The sequence below is a fragment of the Aquarana catesbeiana genome, linkage group LG01, assembly GCF_042186555.1.
Source record: "Aquarana catesbeiana isolate 2022-GZ linkage group LG01, ASM4218655v1, whole genome shotgun sequence".
Taxonomy (NCBI): domain Eukaryota; kingdom Metazoa; phylum Chordata; class Amphibia; order Anura; family Ranidae; genus Aquarana; species Aquarana catesbeiana.
Window position 1 is genome coordinate 71,684,434 of NC_133324.1, and position 19,233 is coordinate 71,703,666.

Consider the following 19,233-nt stretch of genomic DNA (forward strand, 5'->3'; position numbering starts at 1 on the left):
GTGCATCATTACAACCTTCCAGCCGCTGGTGTCCTAACATCCAATGAAGTCTCAGTTTGATAAGGAGGACGTCAGTCGGGCCCCTGCACAACATCTTTGTTGGCCCCTCTCCATCAGCGTTGGGGGTCACATTAGCTGAGTTAGGAAGAAACTGAGGGAGAAGAGAAACATTGGAATACTAGTCGGTAGCAGTGTGCAAAGGGTGTGTTTTGCTTTGGAAAACTAAATCACCTCTAAATTTGGGTGTCTTATATTTGCAGGTGTTGCTGCTTTTATGTAAAACTATTAGTTTAGTATTTTACATTTTTAGATTGGGGTACCTCAAGATTGTGCATCATTTTTAAAAGGTGCCTTGACTGAAAAAAGGTTGAGAAACACTGGTATGGACTAATGTAACCAACAACATTTCATGTGCTACGCAGGGAACTAGACAGCAAGTGTACTTTTGACAACCGGGTATTATTACTACATTTTACTGTTATTATGTTATAATATTTTATCAGGTATTTTTTATTCTTTTTTTAATTGTTATTTATATACCATTAACATATTCGGCCCTCATTCACATGGTGCGATTTGTCATACGATTTGACAGTCCCAAATCGCCTGATAAAGTCGCACTCCATTGTCAACAGTGGAACCGTTCAAACAGCTGCAACTACTTTTTTGCCAAATTTGTTGCAACTTTCATAGATTTCTTTTGTATGACGTCACAAGCTGCAATGAAATCGGCAGTGCAAATCGCACTAATGTGCGGCTTTGAAATCACGCTGAAGTAGCGCATTTTCAAAGCCACACCGGTGTGAACGGGGGCAAAGGGGAATTTAGCTCCACTTTTGTACTTGTACCTACAGGTAAGCCTATAATAAGGCTTGCACTGTTTGGAGAAATTCACGCAACATGCAACAGGTGACGTCACTGGTGCATGCGCTCTGAAGGGATGGCATACCATGCCAGAGCCCATGAATTCTGCGTGCATGCGTAGAAGTGACATCATCGTGGCCCCGGCCATTCTTACAGCCAGAGCCCATGAACCCGGAAGGAAGGCGGGGTGAAGATGGCAGCGCCAGTGATCTGTGGGAGGGATCCACTTTACAAGCAAGTCTTAGTCTGTCATAATGTGCTAGTGGGGCCCGTTGTTGTTGTTTTTTTTCCTGGCAGTTTACTACCGTTTTAAAGCTAAAATATAGATCTCCACCCTCCCCACTCCATTCCCCGGGTTAAAACAATTTCAGATACTCTCATGCCCAGCGGATCCAGCGATATTCTGTAGAATCTGCACAGAATTCTGCCCCTGCTCGGTCCGGCGCCACCATCTTTTTATGTGACGCCATCAGGAGGTCCGCCGGCTCTTCCAGATTCGGCCGCCAGGCCTCACCATGATGTGTCGCTAGGCCCACCCCATCCCAGGTGGCATAGCAGACATAATGAAGGTCATTTGCTTGGCGAGTGACATGCATGGGGGGAAAGGGGGTGGGCCTGAATTTTTTTTTTTTTTATGCGTAAAAATTGCGCTCTGTGTGTAGAGAAGGGAACTTTAAATTTGAGGATGAAGATCCAATTTAATTTTTAAACTTCAGGCAAATGGCTATATGCATTTCATCTGCAAATATAGCCAAGGGCACTTTTTTATGTGCCAAAGGATTTTTCTGATCATTCAGTCTTGAGATTTACACACAATCTCATTCCTGAGGGACTGTGGTGGAAACTGACAATCACTGTAGTAGTTGCCACTACTACAGTGATATATTCCAGGTCCTGTGCTGAGCAGCTGCACACATTGACCACAGGGGGGTCACTTGGCACTGATGACATTTTCAGGATGCCTTGTATTTTTTTCCAATGAAAGTAAGCTGCTCTGTGGTGGGATGAGGTGGGGGTCATGAGAACACCACCTATGCACTCCAATTCGTCAAATCAGAAGATACCTTGTATTGATTGAAAACAAAATAAAATACAAGGCCTTCTGTAAATGGCGTTAGTGCCCAGCGAGCAATCCCTTGAGGTCAGTGTGCAGTGGGAAAGCCGCCTGGCAAAGGGCCCAGAAAATTGCAGCGATCATTGTAGTAGTGCCAACTACTACAGCGATTTTTCTGCTTCCCCAGCAGCTCCTCAAAATTGCATTGTGCCAAGTTGGACCAATGTAACTGTGCAATAAATATCATACCTGAATTTCAGCTTTAAAGTGGAACTTTACAAAAATAAAATTACAAGCAAGCAGGATTTTTAATGCAGAAGTGATCAGGAACAGCGATCTCGCTCTGTACTCCCCAGTCAGTCCCCTCCCCCCCACAGTTAAACACCTCCCAAGGAACACATTTAACCCCTTGATTGCCCCCTAGTGTTAACCCCTTCTCTGCCAGTGAACTTTATACAGTAAGCCGTGGCTATTTTTAGCTCTGGTCGCTGTATAAATGTCCCCGGTCTCAAAAAAGAGTGAAGTGTCCGATCTGTCTGCCGCAATCCTGCTAAAAATCGCTGATCGCTGCCATTACTAGTAAAAAAAAAAAAATGCTATAAATATATCCCCTATTAAGTAGACACTATAACTTTTGCACAAACCAATTGCTTATTGCGATTTTATTTCTATCAAAAATATGTAGAAGAATACATATTGGCCTAAACTGATGAAGACATTTTTAATTTTTTAATTTTTTTGGGATATTGATTATAGCAAAAAGTAAAAAAAATATCTCCTCCTCATCCTCCTCAGCCTCCTCAGCCTCCTCATCCTCCTCATCCTCCTCAGCCTCCTCAGCCTCCTCATCCTCCTCATCCTCCTCATCCTCCTCATCCTCCTCCTCATTTTTTTTTTTTTTCTCACATGGTGTTATATCTTTCACTTGGATGTTATAAGTTGCACTGAGTGACTACAGCTGGATAAAACAAAAAACTGTATCTGTCTTCATTTCAGGCTGCAAAGCAACAAAATGTGATTATTTTAAAGGGGGTGATCCTTTCTATACCCACTTTAAATAATACCATACATAGCTGATGACCCAGAAAGCTGGAAATCACTGAAGTAGACACCGCTACTCCAGAGATCTCTACTTGTTTGCTGGTCCTGTGCCAAGTTGCTACATTGTGGACACAGAAGGTTGGACACTCCGCATAGGTGACATTCAGAGAATGCTTTGCATTTTCCCAAATGAATACTAAGTGTCTTGTGATTGGTCGACCCTGGATAGGTGGGGTGGTAATGCAACTTTCTTCACCTAATTGGAGAATGCTTTCAATGCAAAGCATTCTCTAAATGGCGCCTGTGGAAAGCAGATGATTTTTTTTTTTTTTCAGAATACAGCAGGGCAGCCTCTTGGCTTGGTACCAGCAAGCAAGTGGAGATCACTGGAGTAGCAGAGTCTACTAAAGTGGTTTCCAGCTTCCAGGGGCACTGGCCAGGTGATATATATACATGGTTAAAATGGTCCAAGCTGAACTCAACCCTCCAATACTTATCTCCCCTCAAGCGGCAATAAGTCCCCTCACTGGCACAAACCTCTTCTCCCCTGGCATCTTCCAGGTTTGGGATCTTGAGGTCATCTTGATTTGCTGAAATGGACCATAATACAGTACTACTATATCATTAATTCCCCCTGCAGGCCTGCTGCGATAAAACGACATCCTTAAACTGCAACCCCCACCCCGAAATCTCAGACTCCCTATCTGTCTGTTTCCAGGTTTACTTTAATTTGTTATATTTTTATACATTTTACCTGCTCCTTATTTGAATGCAATATTCGACTTTAATTGGACTAGTTAGACCACGTCTTTTAGCGATCTTGTTGCTTCCTTTTTAAATGACGGGGCCCCTTAGGGAGCGTCTGTACGAGAATGTATTTCAGGGCAAATCTGTCTGTTGATTAGAGGTGGAAGTGGTTTAATATCATAACATCACCCAGATGACTGTTTGACTCTTTTAATATATCGATCAATACTTTGAAATGTTATCTGCAGCAGGCAGCGTTTCAGTTCGTCCTAATAGATTCATAGTCCTGTTATGTATTATATGATCACTGACAGCCACTGAGCAAGGAAATAGGCTGCGCTGATTTAGATTTATTAAATGCAACTGTTTTTTAACCCTCTGCGTTTTTTTTTTTATTTTAATTCAGATTTTAGCTCCACTTTGGCTATTGTCATTTTTTTTCCCTTTTTTTTTTTTTTTTAACTTGCTTTAGCGTTTTACACCCTAGTGTTTTTTTTTTTTTTTTTTTTTTTTTCTGTGCACATGTTGCAAGTTTTAATCTTCTTCTATCATAATACTGTGCAATGGAACACTGCAGATGTTCAGTGCACTTGAGAAGAGAAAATCCCCTGGAGGCACTGTGATACCATCATACTTCTCTTAGATTCTCTATAGTACTGAGAATTCACTCCATCCGTGAAAGACAAGCAAGCTGTGTTCATAACGTAGCCGTGGCTGCTGAAGGGAGCACCAGGGCTGCATGTGATCTCACTTGAGTAATGGGCGGTGATGAAGACTCAGTCGGGGCTCAAATCCTACCTCATTGTGTCTACAACTAAAAATAGTTGTAATCCATAAAGGAGACGCATGTGTTTCGTCATACTTGCAAACCATTTCAATATTTTTGTTAAGCCAGTTTTGTGATTTACACTCCTCTTTTTTTATAGTGATGCATAGCCAGGTAGATATATATACTGCATCCTTTTTAACAGCTTTCTGTCCAGGTCAATTTTGACATTCCTCTCCTTTGTGTGTGTGTGTGTGTGTGTGTGTGTGTGTGTATATACAAAAAAAACAAAAACATTTTTTTTGCTGGAAAAAGACTTGGTGCTCCCAAACATTACTGTATGTATTTTTTTTTTTAATTTAGCTCAAGCCTAGAGAATAAAATGGTGGGCATATTTTTATGTCACACAGTATTTGCGCAGAGGTTTTTCAAACACAATTTTTTGGGAAAAAATACACTTTAATGGATTTTAATGCACAAAAACACAATACAATACCCGATTGTGTAGTAGAATATAAAAGATTTTGTTGCATCGAGTAAATAGATACCAAACATGTCATGCTTCAAAATTGTGTCCACCCGTGGAACGGTGCCAAATTATGGTACCTAAAAAATCTCTATAGGCGATGCTTTTAAAGCCTTTACAAGTTACCAGTTTGGAGTTACACAGGAGGTCTGATGATAAAAAATATTGCTCTCTGATGTTCGTGGCAATAGGTGTGTGGTGCTATCACAGTTTACATATGCATGCAGGACCTACGTACGAGTCCGCGTGTGAGCATGGTGGAACGGGGATTTTCTTTCCTTTCTTTCTTTCTTTCTTTCTTTCTTTCTTTCTTTCTTTCTTTCTTTCTTTCTTTCTTTCTTTCTTTCTTTCTTTCTTTCTTTCTTTCTTTCTTTCTTTCTTTCTTTCTTTCTTTCTTTCTTTCTTTCTTTCTTTCTTTCTTTCTTTCTTTCTTTCTTTCTTTCTTTCTTTCTTTCTTTTCTTTCTTTCTTTCTTTCTTTCTTTCTTTCTTTCTTTCTTTCTTTCTTTCTTTCTTTCTTTCTCAACATCCCTTGTAATAACACGGGCTAGGACAGGTTGTCTTTACGGAGAGATCTGGGGTCTTAGATCTCCTGTGACCTCCAATGCAGTCAATCAGACACAGATAGGTCTGATCAGCTGCTTTCCGGCCAGGTAAGCAAAGGACCTAAACAGGAAGTGACAAAATCCTCATTGCTTCCTGTTTCTGACATCACACAGTGAGAGGAAGAACATCAGTTCCTCTCGCTGTGTGCCTGGAGCTGGATGCTGCCAGTTGCATCCTTACTGGTCTCTCCGATCGCACAGGAGAGCCTGGTAAAGGCGGTGGCTGGAGGGGGGTGGACCTTTTACTTTGTGCAGAATCGTCGGCCCTAAAAGATGTCAGATTAGGAGCAGCAGACGTGTTGGTGTAGCCACGGCATCCCAATTGACATGAATGGGACTGCCTGCATGGGGATTTAAACTAACTAAACTAACTTTTTAAAGAAACAAAATGTTACCCAGAGTCCACAAACTGTAAACCGGTGCTCTAGCCAGGGTGTTCAGGCCCCACAGGTGCAATTCTTGAATCAGGAAGGCTGGCAACTGGATGCTCTTGAATAAAAGTACTTTCTTTGTTACATGGATACATGGGTACAGGCTATATAGTGACGCGTTTCGGCTATGAAACTTTCATTAAAGCAACTCTTTTTAAAGGGTAACTAGAGGGCTAAAACTAAAATTACATATATACTTCAAGTTGCACTTCAGAACTGTTTCATCCTGTGTCCTTTTTTTAATCCTATGTACATTTGGTCCCCATTAATACCTTTTTTAAAAATCATTCCAAAGATCCCCATCTTCATCCATTTCTTTTAGTTCTGTGTCTACAATTCATTCTGCTCTCTCAATATCTCCCTTTTGTTGCCACCCATTCAGATGAACAGAGAGTATAAGTGACAATGAGGTATGAGAGTGAAAGGACACATCCCAGCAACCCTTTAGACAAGCATGTTCCGCCTTGATGGCCACTGGATGGTGTAGTCTTTAGCTGTGCTGATCAGTTACTGCTCCAGAAGCAGGCCTGAAGAAAGTGATCAAGCAACTAATGGGCAAACCGCATAATTTAAAATCTACACTATCCAGAGGCCAACTCCCTCCTTGGATCATGCATGTCTCAAGAGTACCCAGTGATGAGGTCTTTTTCAGTTTTGCGGTCAGCAAGAAGCTGATGTTTTGGGGAGCCAGAAATGCCCCCCCAAAAAAAACAGCATCTACAGTTGCAGGGATTGACTGAGGATATGCACAAGATTTTCAAAGTAAGAGAAAACATTTCAACAATACTAATACAGTGTTTTAAGTCTGTGATTAATGCTCTTTATTAATACTTAACCGCTTCCCACCTGTATGACGTCCTCGGGTTGAAGTGGTTATAACGGGATGATGCCTGGGAGCGCTGCGACTGACAGAGACAGTGGCGCCACACAGAGAGGAACTAACGTTGTTCCACCCGCTCTGCGACCCCTGAAACGGCCAGGAAAGCAGCCGATCAGACCGATATGTGTCTGATCGGCTGTATTGGAGCCCAGAGGAGAGATTTTGGGTTTGTGTGTGTATATGTGTGTATGTATATGTATGTGTATATAATACCGTATTTATCGGCGTATAACACGCACATTCATTTTAAGAGGGAAGTTTCAGGAAAAAAACTTACATTTTAAATAAGGAACTTTGAAGAAAAATAAGGGTCAGTGCCCATCTGCAGCCTCACCATTGCCATCAATGCAGCAGCCTCACCATTGCCATCAATGCAGCAGCCTCACCATTGCCATTGAACACTATACTAGCTATGACGGGGTGAATACAATTAGTCACGGTTCACACTGGTGTGATGCAGGAAACCCTGCGATTCCTTTGCGGGTTCCAGCATCGCATCTGAATTGCACACTGGTTCACACTGACCTCTGCGAACTGCTGGGGGTGTTAATAGAAAGTTAATGACTCCCCTAAATTGGTTTGCAGATTACAGTGAGAGCTGTGAAATGGTACAAGAATCGGATCACATGGGGTGTGAACACCATTGTGTGCTCTCCACCCCCCCCCACCCTAAAGCACCTTGCCCCCATGTTGATGGGGACCAAGGGCCTTTTCCTGACAACCCTGGCCGGTGGTTGTCGGGGGGGGGGGGGACTGCGGGTGGGGTGGCTTATCGGAATCTGGGGGCCCCCTTTAACAAGTCATCAGCTGTCAGCGGGGTTTAGAAGCTTTCGCTTTCATTTTTACCGCTTGCCCTTCCTCCTCTCACTTAGAGCCTGGTACAGATGCATTTCTCTTCAGTCTTTCAGTTTGTAGTGTACATAGATTTGCAAAACAATAGGATAAAGGAATATAACTGAACTTTGTTTTATCTCGTTGTTACTGTGAAATTGTGTGAATGTATCAATGCAGTGGATGTTATCTCAGCTTGCAGAGCTTGGATCCATTGAATGAGTTTACCAAAAATGGAAATATTGCAGAATATACAGCCTCATGCTACATAACTAAGCTCCATTTCATGCCAAATAAACTAAATTATTAATGTATCTTAAATGCTAAACTATCTTTAGGTAGATTTTTACTCCAAAGGCATTTTATTTAAATAAATTTGATAAAAATCAAAACAAATCCAATTATTTATTTTTTTTCTTATTTTTTTTTATCCACCCTGATTTCTTTACATTTTTGTGTACTTGTAAGCCAATAATAATAATATAGATGATTGTGTAAGGGAGTTGTAATAGGAGATTTGCCTTTGTATTTCTTGTAAGCTTGAGGTACTTTTTTTTAAAAATCCATTTATTCCCTATAAGGATTTGGTGTGTGTGTGTGTGTGTGTGTGTGTGTGTGTGTGTGTGTGTGTGTGTGTGTGTGTGTGTGTGTGTGTGTGTGTGTGTGTGCGCACTTTTCATTTTCTCTTAGCCCTGCAGAATCCACCAAAAACCAGTTGACCCTGCCATTGAAGTAATCCAGTGTTTCTCAAACTTTTTTGTCTTGTGGTGCCCCAAAAAGATCAAAACATTTTTTTACAGCACACCTGAAAAGATTTAACAATTTTTGTGATGAAGAGCTTATTTATTTTTACATATATGTTTAATTTTAAATTGAATGTGAAGGATGTGCCTGCTTTTCGAGAGCAAATCCGACTGAAGCGATGCTCCAAAGTCGACAAACGGAACAAGCAAATGGAATGGTCTCTATTTATTATAACATAATTGGAGCGATCGAGTTCTCCCAAGATCTTGCGCGAGTCTTGCGTTACGAAAGGAACCAATAACTGACAGATTGCGTTTTTATATATGTTACTATATGTTACTTTTTTAACTTTTGCGACATTGATTTACCATTTTATTTTTCGATCTGTTCAGGGTTTCAAAACGCTAGCAATTTTTAAATACTTTTCAAAACTCCCATGGCACACCTGCAAATCTCCCGGGGCACACAATTTGAGAATCGCTGAAATTATCTAATGATTCTTGCGATGGGGTGGCTACAATGCTGCACTGCTCCTGAATTCAAAGTATCATATATACTTGAGTATAAGCCGACCCGAATATAAGCCGAGGCACCTAATTTTACCACAAAAAACTGGGAAAACTTATTGACTCGAGTATAAGACGAGGGTGAGAAATGCGCAGCTACTGAAGTGGAAAAAAGGGTCAACAATGCCCATTTGCATGCCTCACTGTGCCCATTTGTAGCCATACTTCCCCCAAACGTCAAACTCGGTAGTTAAGGGTTCCTAGATGCCCCCTAGCTGCAGCCAAAATTTGGGGTCTCTGGACCCAAAGGGTCCCGAAATGACATTGCTGCAGATGGACACAGTTAACCGACTTTGGGGCCCCGTATCTCGGGAGCCACTTGGTGCTAGGAACCCCAAATTTGGTGTGCAAACCCAGTGAAACTAGCACTACAGCATATCCAGTCGGTTCGGAAAATGTCAAGCACTTTTCTGCAGCAGAAAATGACATTTTCCGAACCGACTTTGGGGCCCCGTATTTTGGGGCCACTTGGTGCTAGGAACCACAGCTTTGGGTATGTTGTAGTGTAGTGGATATGTTCTAGTTCCACTGGGTTTGCACACCAAATTTGGGGTTCCTAGCACCAAGTGGCCCCGAGATACGGGGCCCCAAATTTGGTTCGGAAAATGTCATTCTCTGCTGCAGAAAAGTGCTTGACTCGAGTATAAGCCGAGGGGGCATTTTCAGCACAAAAAAATGTGCTGAAAAACTCGGCTTATACTTGAGTATATACGGTAGTGTTGGCACTCTCATGTAGGTGGTTACTGCTTGTACTTCTTCAGTGGGAGAAGATATTGCAGGGGGTGTGGCCATACCTCCCAACTTTTTGAGATGGGAATGAGGGACACCTACTAGCAAAAGCATGTAGGCATAGGACACGTCACCTGCCGTGCCCGCCTCAAAGAAGAATTAACCTAAAAAAATTAGTTAAACCCACAAGGGCTTTTTTTTTTTTTTTTTTTACCGCTACTATTCCTTTATACTGGCTTTTGAAATTTACAAATGCAGCAATTTACATTTTGGATGAAAGGTTTAGCACTGGGAAACACTTTTTGAAAGATAAAAAGTGCATTTCATATACAACTATATAGATCAGACCAAAATGGGGGACAAATGAGGAGGAATGAGGGACACTGCTCCAAATCAGGGACAGTCACTCGAAATCAGGGACAGTTGGGAGCTATGGGTGTGGCTATTTGCCTTGTCACTGCTGATTGACACGCTTGTAGCTTGTCAATCAGCACCTTGTCACACCCAACCCTGCTCACAGTTTTTTTTGGGCTGACAGCACTGCCTGTGTTGTTGAAACCCTTCCACTGTGAGCTGCAGTGTCTGTGAAGGGGGACGTGTGAGACACAAATAATTGTACATTTGGCTCAGTCAGGGAAGGTAAAGGAAACTTTTTGTTTTTACTTTTATTTGGGTTGTGTTTCATATGTAGCTGAATCTGGAACTTCTTTAGACGGTCACACAGGATTTTTTTGTTGCACTTTAGCTACATTTGCACAATTGCTAATTCCTTGTAATTTTGTTTTTCTTTCTGCAGGGCTGAAAAATGACTGGAAACAGTCTGGTTCTTCCCATTATCCTCTGGGGGCGCAAGGCTCCCACACACTGTATATCCAATGTGTTGGTAATGGATGATATGAGCACCATTATAACAGGATGCCATGATGGGCAGATCTGCTTGTGGGATCTCTCCCCAGAACTGGAAGTGAGTATAACTATTACCCCCCCCCCCCAAGGGGACATAAGTTTACATTCATCAATGTTGACCCTTATTTGCATGTAGTTGTACAATCAATCAGTGCATCCAAGTCAGCTTGTAAGTCTGAAACATGTTTATTGTACTATATAACTTGGTGTCCCCTGCAAGCACAGAACTGGTATGTTTAATCCTAAATTCTGTAAAGTTTATAAATAGTCTTCAAAATAACGGTTACAATACTGAACTTTGGGGTACACTGCTAACACCCTTCTCCATTCAGAGTATACCTATCATTACTCTCTAGTATGGATGAGCTTCAAGTTAGAGTTGAACTCATGTTCGACTCAAACATCAGCTGTTCGCAAGTTCGCCGAACAGCAAACAATTTGGGGTGTTTGCGGCAAATTCAAATGCCGCGGAACACCCTTTAAAAGTCTATGGGAGAAATCAAAAGTGCTAATTTTAAAGGCTTATATTCATGGTATTGTCATAAAGTGTTTGGGGACCTGGGTCCTGCCCCAGGGGACATGGATCAATGCAAAAAAAAGTTTTAAAAACGGCCGTTTTTTCGGGAGCAGTGATTTTAATAATGCTTAAAGTCAAACAATAAAAGTGTAATATCCCTTTAAATTTCATACCTGGGGGGTGTCTATAGTATGCCTGTAAAGGGGCGCATGTTTCCCGTGTTTAGAACAGTCTGACAGCAAAAGGAAAAAAAGTCATTTAAAACTACTCGCGGCTATTAATGCATTGCCGGTCCGACAATACACATAGAAGTTCATTGATAAAAACGGCATGGGAATTCCCCACAGGGGAACCCCGAACCAAAATTAAAAAAAAAAAAAAAAATGACGTGGGGGGTCCCCCTAAATTCCATACCAGGCCCTTCAGGTCTGGTATGGATATTAAGGGGAACCCCAGCCAAAATGTAAAAAAAAAAATGGCGTGGGGTCCCCCTCAATCTATACCAGACCCTTCAGGGGAAGGGTCTGGTATAGATTTTGAGGGGGACCCCACGCCATTTTTTTTTTTTTAAATTTTGTCCGGGGTTCCCCTTAATATCCATACCAGACCTGAAGACCTTAATATCCATACCAGACCTATAAACCCAATGTCATCCTTTCTAAACTACTGCCATAGGGGTTATCTATAAGGATATACATGCCTCCTGCATGTATCTTTACCTGTCAAATGTCTCCCCTCTGTCTGTTATGAGACCCGAAAAACTGCAGATTCTGTAGGTGGGTTTGTTGTCTGGAGCTCGGTGGGTGGAGTTGTGATGTCAGTAGACTCCCCGCCCACCTCTACACTCCCCTTGTCAATATGCATTTTCTCCTGTGTATTTCTAACACTGAACTTCTGTTATGATCTCTAACATCCAGTGAAAAGACAGGAAAGTAACCACATGACTTCAGCATGCCAAATCATGCTGAGGTGTGGAACAGCCAATCCTTGCAGAGCTGCTGAAGAAAGAATTGGGGGAGGGAATTAAAAAATAATGCATGTCTTAGGCTGGTACACGAGATATGTAAATCACCTGTCACTCACAGCAAGGGGGAGGATTTGACAAAGTTTTTGTGTTTGTCAAGTTTTATCTCACTGAACAATAAAAGAGGGTTGCGCAGAGCTGGATTAACTCTTTGTGGCAAGACTGGGCTTAAATGATAGGAAATCTTATACTCTACATTATGGCATCAAAAAAAAAAAAAAAAAAATCGGGTTTACATCCACTTTAAGGTTAAAATCTTAAGGCTTTACAACTACCTTTAAGTGCTCCTATACCCTGTAATTTTACCACCTTTGCTATAGACCTTCACTTACAGTTTAACTACCTGTAGGGTGCTATGTAAGTTGCTTTAATAAAGTCCAAGTGTACTACATCCAGAGCCACCCCCCATTTTGTGTTTGTTCACGTCCTCGTAAAAAAAAAAAAAAAAGTAATTTGACAACTTTAGGACTTATAAAACTATGCTGGCTTTTGTTTTATGATATGGATTCCTATACTCACATGACCTCCGAAAATCCTGACCTGTAGGCTTTATACCTTTTGAGCGATTGACTCGGAACAAGTCAGATGCCTCCTCTGTCTGTAACACAAAGTACTGTGGTTAGAGGGTCACTATGACAAACAAGCAACTAGCATTTTAAGAATGAGAAGTCATAAATGGCAGCTTTCATATTTCTCTCAGGTGAAAAGCAAGACCAATGTAGAAGGGTATTCTTAAGCCTATTCTTCAGGAAAAGTATTAAAAAGTATCTTGAGCCATGAAAAAAATGTCCTTCAATGTGGTAGTTGTGTTAATTTTTTTCTTCTGCCTTTTTTCTCTTTGTTTTCATCTGGTAACACACATATATATGTGTTTTTTTTTTTTTTTTTTTTTTTGTTTTTTTTTTTTTTATGTCCTAGGGCAGGGATCCTCAAACTACAGCCCGCCAGGGTGATTTACCCGACCCGCAAACTGCCCCTTCCATAAGATCACAGCACCCCCCCCCCCCCCCCCCGCTACGTTATTCACACAAGACGCAAACCATGACAGGTCCAGGTAAAGGGCAGGACTTTTCGAGTTAACAAGCGGGTGATTGGTTACTAGGCAGCGGGGCGGTCCCAGCAATCAATTGCCTTTCACTTGAAAAATCCTGCCCTTTGTCCAGACCTGTCTTGCTTTGCGTCTTGTATGAATAAAGTAGGGGTTGGGGGAGTGCTGCGATCTTATGGAAGGAGTGGTCTGTAATATCGATGGAGGACTGTGATGGGGGGGATCTGTGATATGGGAGGGATCAGTGATTGGGGGGGGGGGGGGGGGATTCTGTGATGGGGGAGGCTTTTTGATTGGGGAAAACCATGATGGGGGAGTCTTTAATGGGGGGGCTTTGTCATGGGGGAGTCTGTGGTGGAGAGGAATCTGTGACTGGGGGGGGGGAGCTCTCTGATGGAGAGGAGTCTGTGATAATGGGGGAGCTCTGTGATGGAGAGGAGTCTGTGATTTGGGAGGGGGATTATGTGAAATACTAATAAGTTTGTGTTCTATATTGTATTATTTTTTTCTTTTTTCTTTTTTTGTGCAGTGTGCATAGGTTTTCAATCGTGGGTTTTTTTTTTTTTTTTTTTTTTCAAACTATAGTCTGGCCCCCCAACAGTCTGAGGGACCGGTAACTGGCCCCTATTTTAAAAAGTTTAAGGACCCCTGTCCTAGGGTAACAACATTCACTTGCTGTACTGTATCTATGGAGAAAATGCATTGTCGCTCTAGGGCAGGGCTCAAGAACACCTCCCACTCTCTTCTCCTTTGATAATATAGGGCAGGGGGTTTCCAATCTGTGGCCTGGGTATTTCTAGAGGAACATTGTGCAAGAATAGAAGCCACAGCGGCCAGCAGGGAGAAGCTGACATAGGCATGTATGAAGGGACACAGAGGATGCTGTATGCATAAAGGTATGCATAATGCAAAAGCACCATGCAATCTCCTGGTTGTTGTGGTTCAAAAATGGAGTAGGAACCTGAAACGCAGGCACATCACCCCAATCAAATGAATGGGCTGCCATGGCTGAACAAATGCGGCTCAAGACATTTCCTCTTCTTCTTCCAATGAGACCCAGGGAGGTCAAAAGGTTGGATACCCCTGATATAGGGGATATTTTTTTAGCCCTCAGAGATGGCTGGGAAAAGGGCTAACAATTCAGCACAGGAAGGTATCTGCTCACATGGTTTTTAAAAAGATCCGCAGCTATTTTTTTTACTTATCAAACCCATAAAACAAAATGCCTTCAATTGTATTTGACCAAATGGAGCAAATAAGAGAAGTTCCTTGTTTGAGGTTGATTTCCATTTAAATTTATATCCCTTAATGCCAGCACAGGTGTTTTTGGGTTGGACCTAGATCAGTCAGGTTAACCTTTTTTAATACTAAAGCTGACTATGTATGCTGGCCCCCCAGGAGAAAGAGCCCACATGCCTTGTATGCAGTTTTAGAATGTTTGCTTATTTCCTCTCTGTCAGATCAATCCTCGGGCTCTCCTGTTTGGACACACAGCCTCTATCACCTGCTTATCAAAAGCATCTGCATCCAGTGACCGTCAATATATCGTCAGTGCGTCTGAAAGCGGGTGAGTGTTGACAACACCACGAATCACCATTAGCTACTTGATCACGAATGGCCTCCCATAGATAACTCAGATTTCATCAGATTCCTGCTGAATCAGCTGATGTTTAAGTCACAGGTTGCCCTGCAAGCACCACCCAACTGGCTTGATAAAATTTAATTTAAAAAAAGGCTAAGCTAAGTGGGAAATGATCAGCCTTAGGCAGGGGTAGGCAACCTCGGCCCTCCAGCTGTGGCGAAACTACAAGTCCCATGAGACATTGCAACAACCTGACAATCACAGGCATGACGGGATTTGTAGTTTCACCACAGCTGGAGGGCCGAGGTTGCCTACCCCTGCGTAAGGCTGATCATTTCCCACTTAGCTTAGTCATTTTTAAAATTAAATTTTATCAAGCCAGTTGGGTGGTGCTTGCAGGGCAGGGTGCTTGGAGGGCCGAGGTTGCCTACCCCTGACCTAAGGGCTTGTTCACACCATACGTGCAAAATTAAGGGAAAATTGAGCAGATTTCTCTTGTTCACTTGATTTTCACTTCGCAGAGACACAAATTTAGATCAGTTTACCTTAGTTTTCATGCCTGTCTGTTACGTACAAACGGTCAACACTGTGTCATCATTGTGTCCCCGTCATCACTGTTCACCTGATCATATACCATTGGGTTAGCGGCATCTGTGCCCAGCATCTGTGTTCTCCTCACAGCATAGCTCCATCCTGTTACCTGCCAGTGTCCTTCCAGTAACATACCCGAATGGCAGCATCCCAGCCACAGGGGAAGAAGGCGGGCTGTGCACTCACAGCGGGTCGCTCTGCATTCCCTCCCACCTCCTCTCATATGAGAGGCTTGCAGATCTGTGCGGCCCGTTTTTGTCTGCATTCTAGTGCGGAGCTGTGAAGGAAACTGCAGACATCCTGCATAATCCCGCATGGCTCCGCACTGGACATTACACCTCCGTTTGGCCCATAGGAAACCCATGTTTCCTGTGTGTCTTGCAGAGACCTGTGGTTTTCTGCAGCAACCCTGATAGGACGCAGTTACTGTTCGGCAGTGCCACTGTATTCAGGCGCATGTTCGGGTCAGGAGGGGGGGTGGGAGTTTAGTTCAAAAATCCGAGATAAGTCAGATGGGATATATGTTCCCAGATATTTCAGAGCTGTATCCGTCCATTTGAACTTGAAGCTTAACTGCAAGGTCCGAAGTATCGCAGGAGAAACTCCTATTCCCATAGCTTCTGATTTGTTGATGTTAATCCGTAAGTTAGACGGTCGGCCATAATTTTCGAATTTGTGGATGAGATTGGGAAGTGAAAACGATGGGTTAGTGAGGGAAAAGAGCAGATCGTCCGCGTAAGCTGAAATTTTATGTTGTCCATCTCCTACCCTAACTCCAGTGATGTCTGGATTTAGGCAGATCACGCAGATTTTGTAAATTTGTCCCCTTACAAAGAAATGAAGGGTCTATCTTTTTTTTTATCATGGGTGTATGTTAAATGCTAGAGACAGAATATCAACCAAGAATCCAGAAAAAAACACCTAAAACAAATGCTATAAATTAAGTTGCAGTTCAGTGAGTAAAATAAGTATTTGATCCCCAAACAAAACATGACTTAGTACTTGGTGGAGAAACCCTTGTTAACAAGCACAGAGGTAAGACATTTCTTGTAGTTGGTTACCAGGTTTGCACACATCTCAGGAGGGATTTTGGTCAACTCTTCTTTACAGATCTTCTTTAAATTCTTAAAGTGGAGTTCCACCCAAAAGTGAAACTTCTGTTTTAAGCACTCCTCGCCCCCTTACATGCTAGATTTGGCATGTCATATTTTTTTATTTTTAGGGGGGAACAGGTACCTAGTTTTGACAGGTACCCAGCTCTTCTGCTCTCGCCTCCTAGGCGGCGACTCCTCTTCCCCCCTCCCCTTCCTGCAATTTTCTTGGACACATCACAAGTCTCAGAAGATTGCCCGGCCACTGAGAAGGCGCAGTGTGACTCGCCCATGCGCAGTGCGCACCTGGCTGTGAAGCCACAAGCTGCCACAGCCAGGTGCCCACATTTGCAATGCCAACGCCGAGGAGAGGGAGAGGAGCGAGGGTTTGGGCGGCCGCATCGCTGGACTATGGGACAGGTGAGTGTCTTTTTAAAAGTCAGCAGCTACACTTTTTGTAGCTGCTGACTTTTAATAAACCTAAAAACGACTGGAACACCGCTTTAATGTTTCTTGGCTATCTCTTGACAACTTGAATTTTTAGCTCCTTCCATAAATTTTCTATAGGATTAAGGTCTGGGGACTGACTAGGCCACTCCATGACCTTAAAGTGCTCCTTCTTGAGCCACTCCTTTGTTGCCTTGGTGGTATGTTTTGGGTCATTGTCATGCTGAAAGACTCATCCAGGATCCATCTTCAGTGTTCTGGCTGCAGGAAGAAGGTTCTCATCCAAGATTTTACAGTACATGGCCCCGTCCATTAGCCCCTCGATGCCGCAAAGTTGGTCTGTACCTTTATCAGCAAAACAGACACAAAGCACAATTTTGCCACCTCCGTGCTTGACTGTAGGGATGGTATTCTTTGGGTCATAGTCAGTATTTTTCTTCCTCCAAACACAGCGAGTTGAGTTAATGCCAAAGAGCTCAATTTTGGTCTCATCTGACCACAGCACTTTCTCCAAATCCTTCTCTGAATCATTTAGATGTTCATTGGCATGACTGTACATGTGCCTTCTTGAAGAGGGGGACTCGCTGTATTTGGAGGAAGAAAAATGCTGACTATGACCCTAAGAACACCATCCCTACAGTCAAGCACAGAGGTGGAAACTTTATGTTTTGGGGCTGTTTCTCTGCTAAAGGTACAGACCAACTTTACCGCATTGAGGGGCCAATGGAAGGGGCCATGTATTGTAAAATCTTTTGTAAGTAGGCACACTTATAAAATCTGCATGGGATCGAATAATTTTCCCCACTGTAGTGTATACACTTATTTCTTCCATCAATGAAAAGTCAAATACATGATTTCTGGTCCCCTAATGCTTTATTAATATAACAAAATTCCTTTTGAATTGATTCCTTTCTCTTACAGGGAGATGTGTCTTTGGGATGTGAATGATGGAAGATGTGTGGAGTTCACTAAGCTGGCATGTACACACACGGGTATACAGGTTGGTGGAAAATGATTACATCTGTCTATCCCTTCAAGAAGCAACATCACATATTGTTATATCTTCCAAGTGCGGGATGTTTAAAGGGATAGTAAACCCTGGAATTGTATAATAAAGCTTACCTGTAGGTAAAATTAATATCTCCTAACATGCATCGTTTAGGAGATATTCTTGTGAGCTGCAGCCAGTGACATCACCGGCGCATGCGCTCTGAAAGAACAGTATACCTGTACCACTTCTTCAGAGCTGTGTGCCATGGCCCGAGACTACCCCGCACATGCGCAGGGGTGACGTCATTGTGGCTTGGCCAATCGGACACCCGGGGTCCCCGAACCCAGAGGGATGACCAGGTAAAGATGAAAGCCTCTGCAGCGGTGACAGCGTGCCTCTGGAGGGCTTCGTTTTAAGGTAAGTCTTTCATAATGTGCTAGTATGTGGTGGATACTAGCACATTGATTTGCAGGTGGAAACTTTTTTTCAGTTAGTTTACTACTGCTTTAAAGTGTTACTAAACCCACAACAGTAAAATCAGTCTGTATATGCAGTAAAGCATGCTTGTTATACTCACAGTGGATCCTAAGGGGTTAATTCTCTGCATTGTGTAAAAAAGCTGCTTGATCTTGTATGCACAGATCCTCCCCTTCTTCCACTGACTCCAAAACTGGTCTGGATAAGACAGTCTAGGAAGTCGGGCTCACATGCTCAGTTTGGTGTGTATTGCTAGAGGTTTTTTTTTTTTCCCTTGGGAGAATGCATGTGATCAGCGCAGGGCCAATCCGCACTGTCCAAAGAGAGGGTCAGGGGTGTTGCATCCTGATAGGACAGCTCAGTGCAGTATGAAAACTCCTCCTACAAGCTTTAACCAGACACTGATAGAAGTCACAAGACTGCTATATACTGCTGATGAGAAAAGGTATTTAGCAGTTTATATTTATAAAAATAATTGTATTTCAATCTTCTGTGTACTGTGGGAGATCAGATATAGTGAATGCAGGGTTCGGGGTTTAGTAACACTTTAAGCACAAGCTTCCTTGATATTGGAATGAACAATTACTATTTAAAATCAGCTTTTATTATTATTTCTTGAAATACTTCAAAATATTTTTTTTCAATAGAGACATTTCTGGACAATGGATTGCATTGTACAATGATCAAGCTCATACATTAAGCAATATTATTACATTATATATTAGTGTTTCATATTACTAATGCATAAATGTACATAAAGTCAATTCACACTTGGGT

At 42.4% G+C, this 19,233-nt stretch overlaps 1 protein-coding gene across 2 annotated transcripts in view; it reads left to right on the forward strand.

Annotated features, from left to right (window-relative positions):
- Positions 1–19,233, forward strand: part of WDR7 (WD repeat domain 7) — a 586,970-nt gene that overhangs the window by 5,956 nt on the left and 561,781 nt on the right. For both annotated transcript variants that reach the window (XM_073620215.1, XM_073620224.1), the window contains exons 2-4: positions 10,579–10,746; positions 14,738–14,844; positions 17,910–17,988. In XM_073620215.1, the coding sequence (XP_073476316.1) occupies positions 10,588–10,746; positions 14,738–14,844; positions 17,910–17,988 (345 nt within the window). In that variant the 5' untranslated portion in view covers positions 10,579–10,587. The remainder of the gene's footprint in view (positions 1–10,578; positions 10,747–14,737; positions 14,845–17,909; positions 17,989–19,233) is intronic.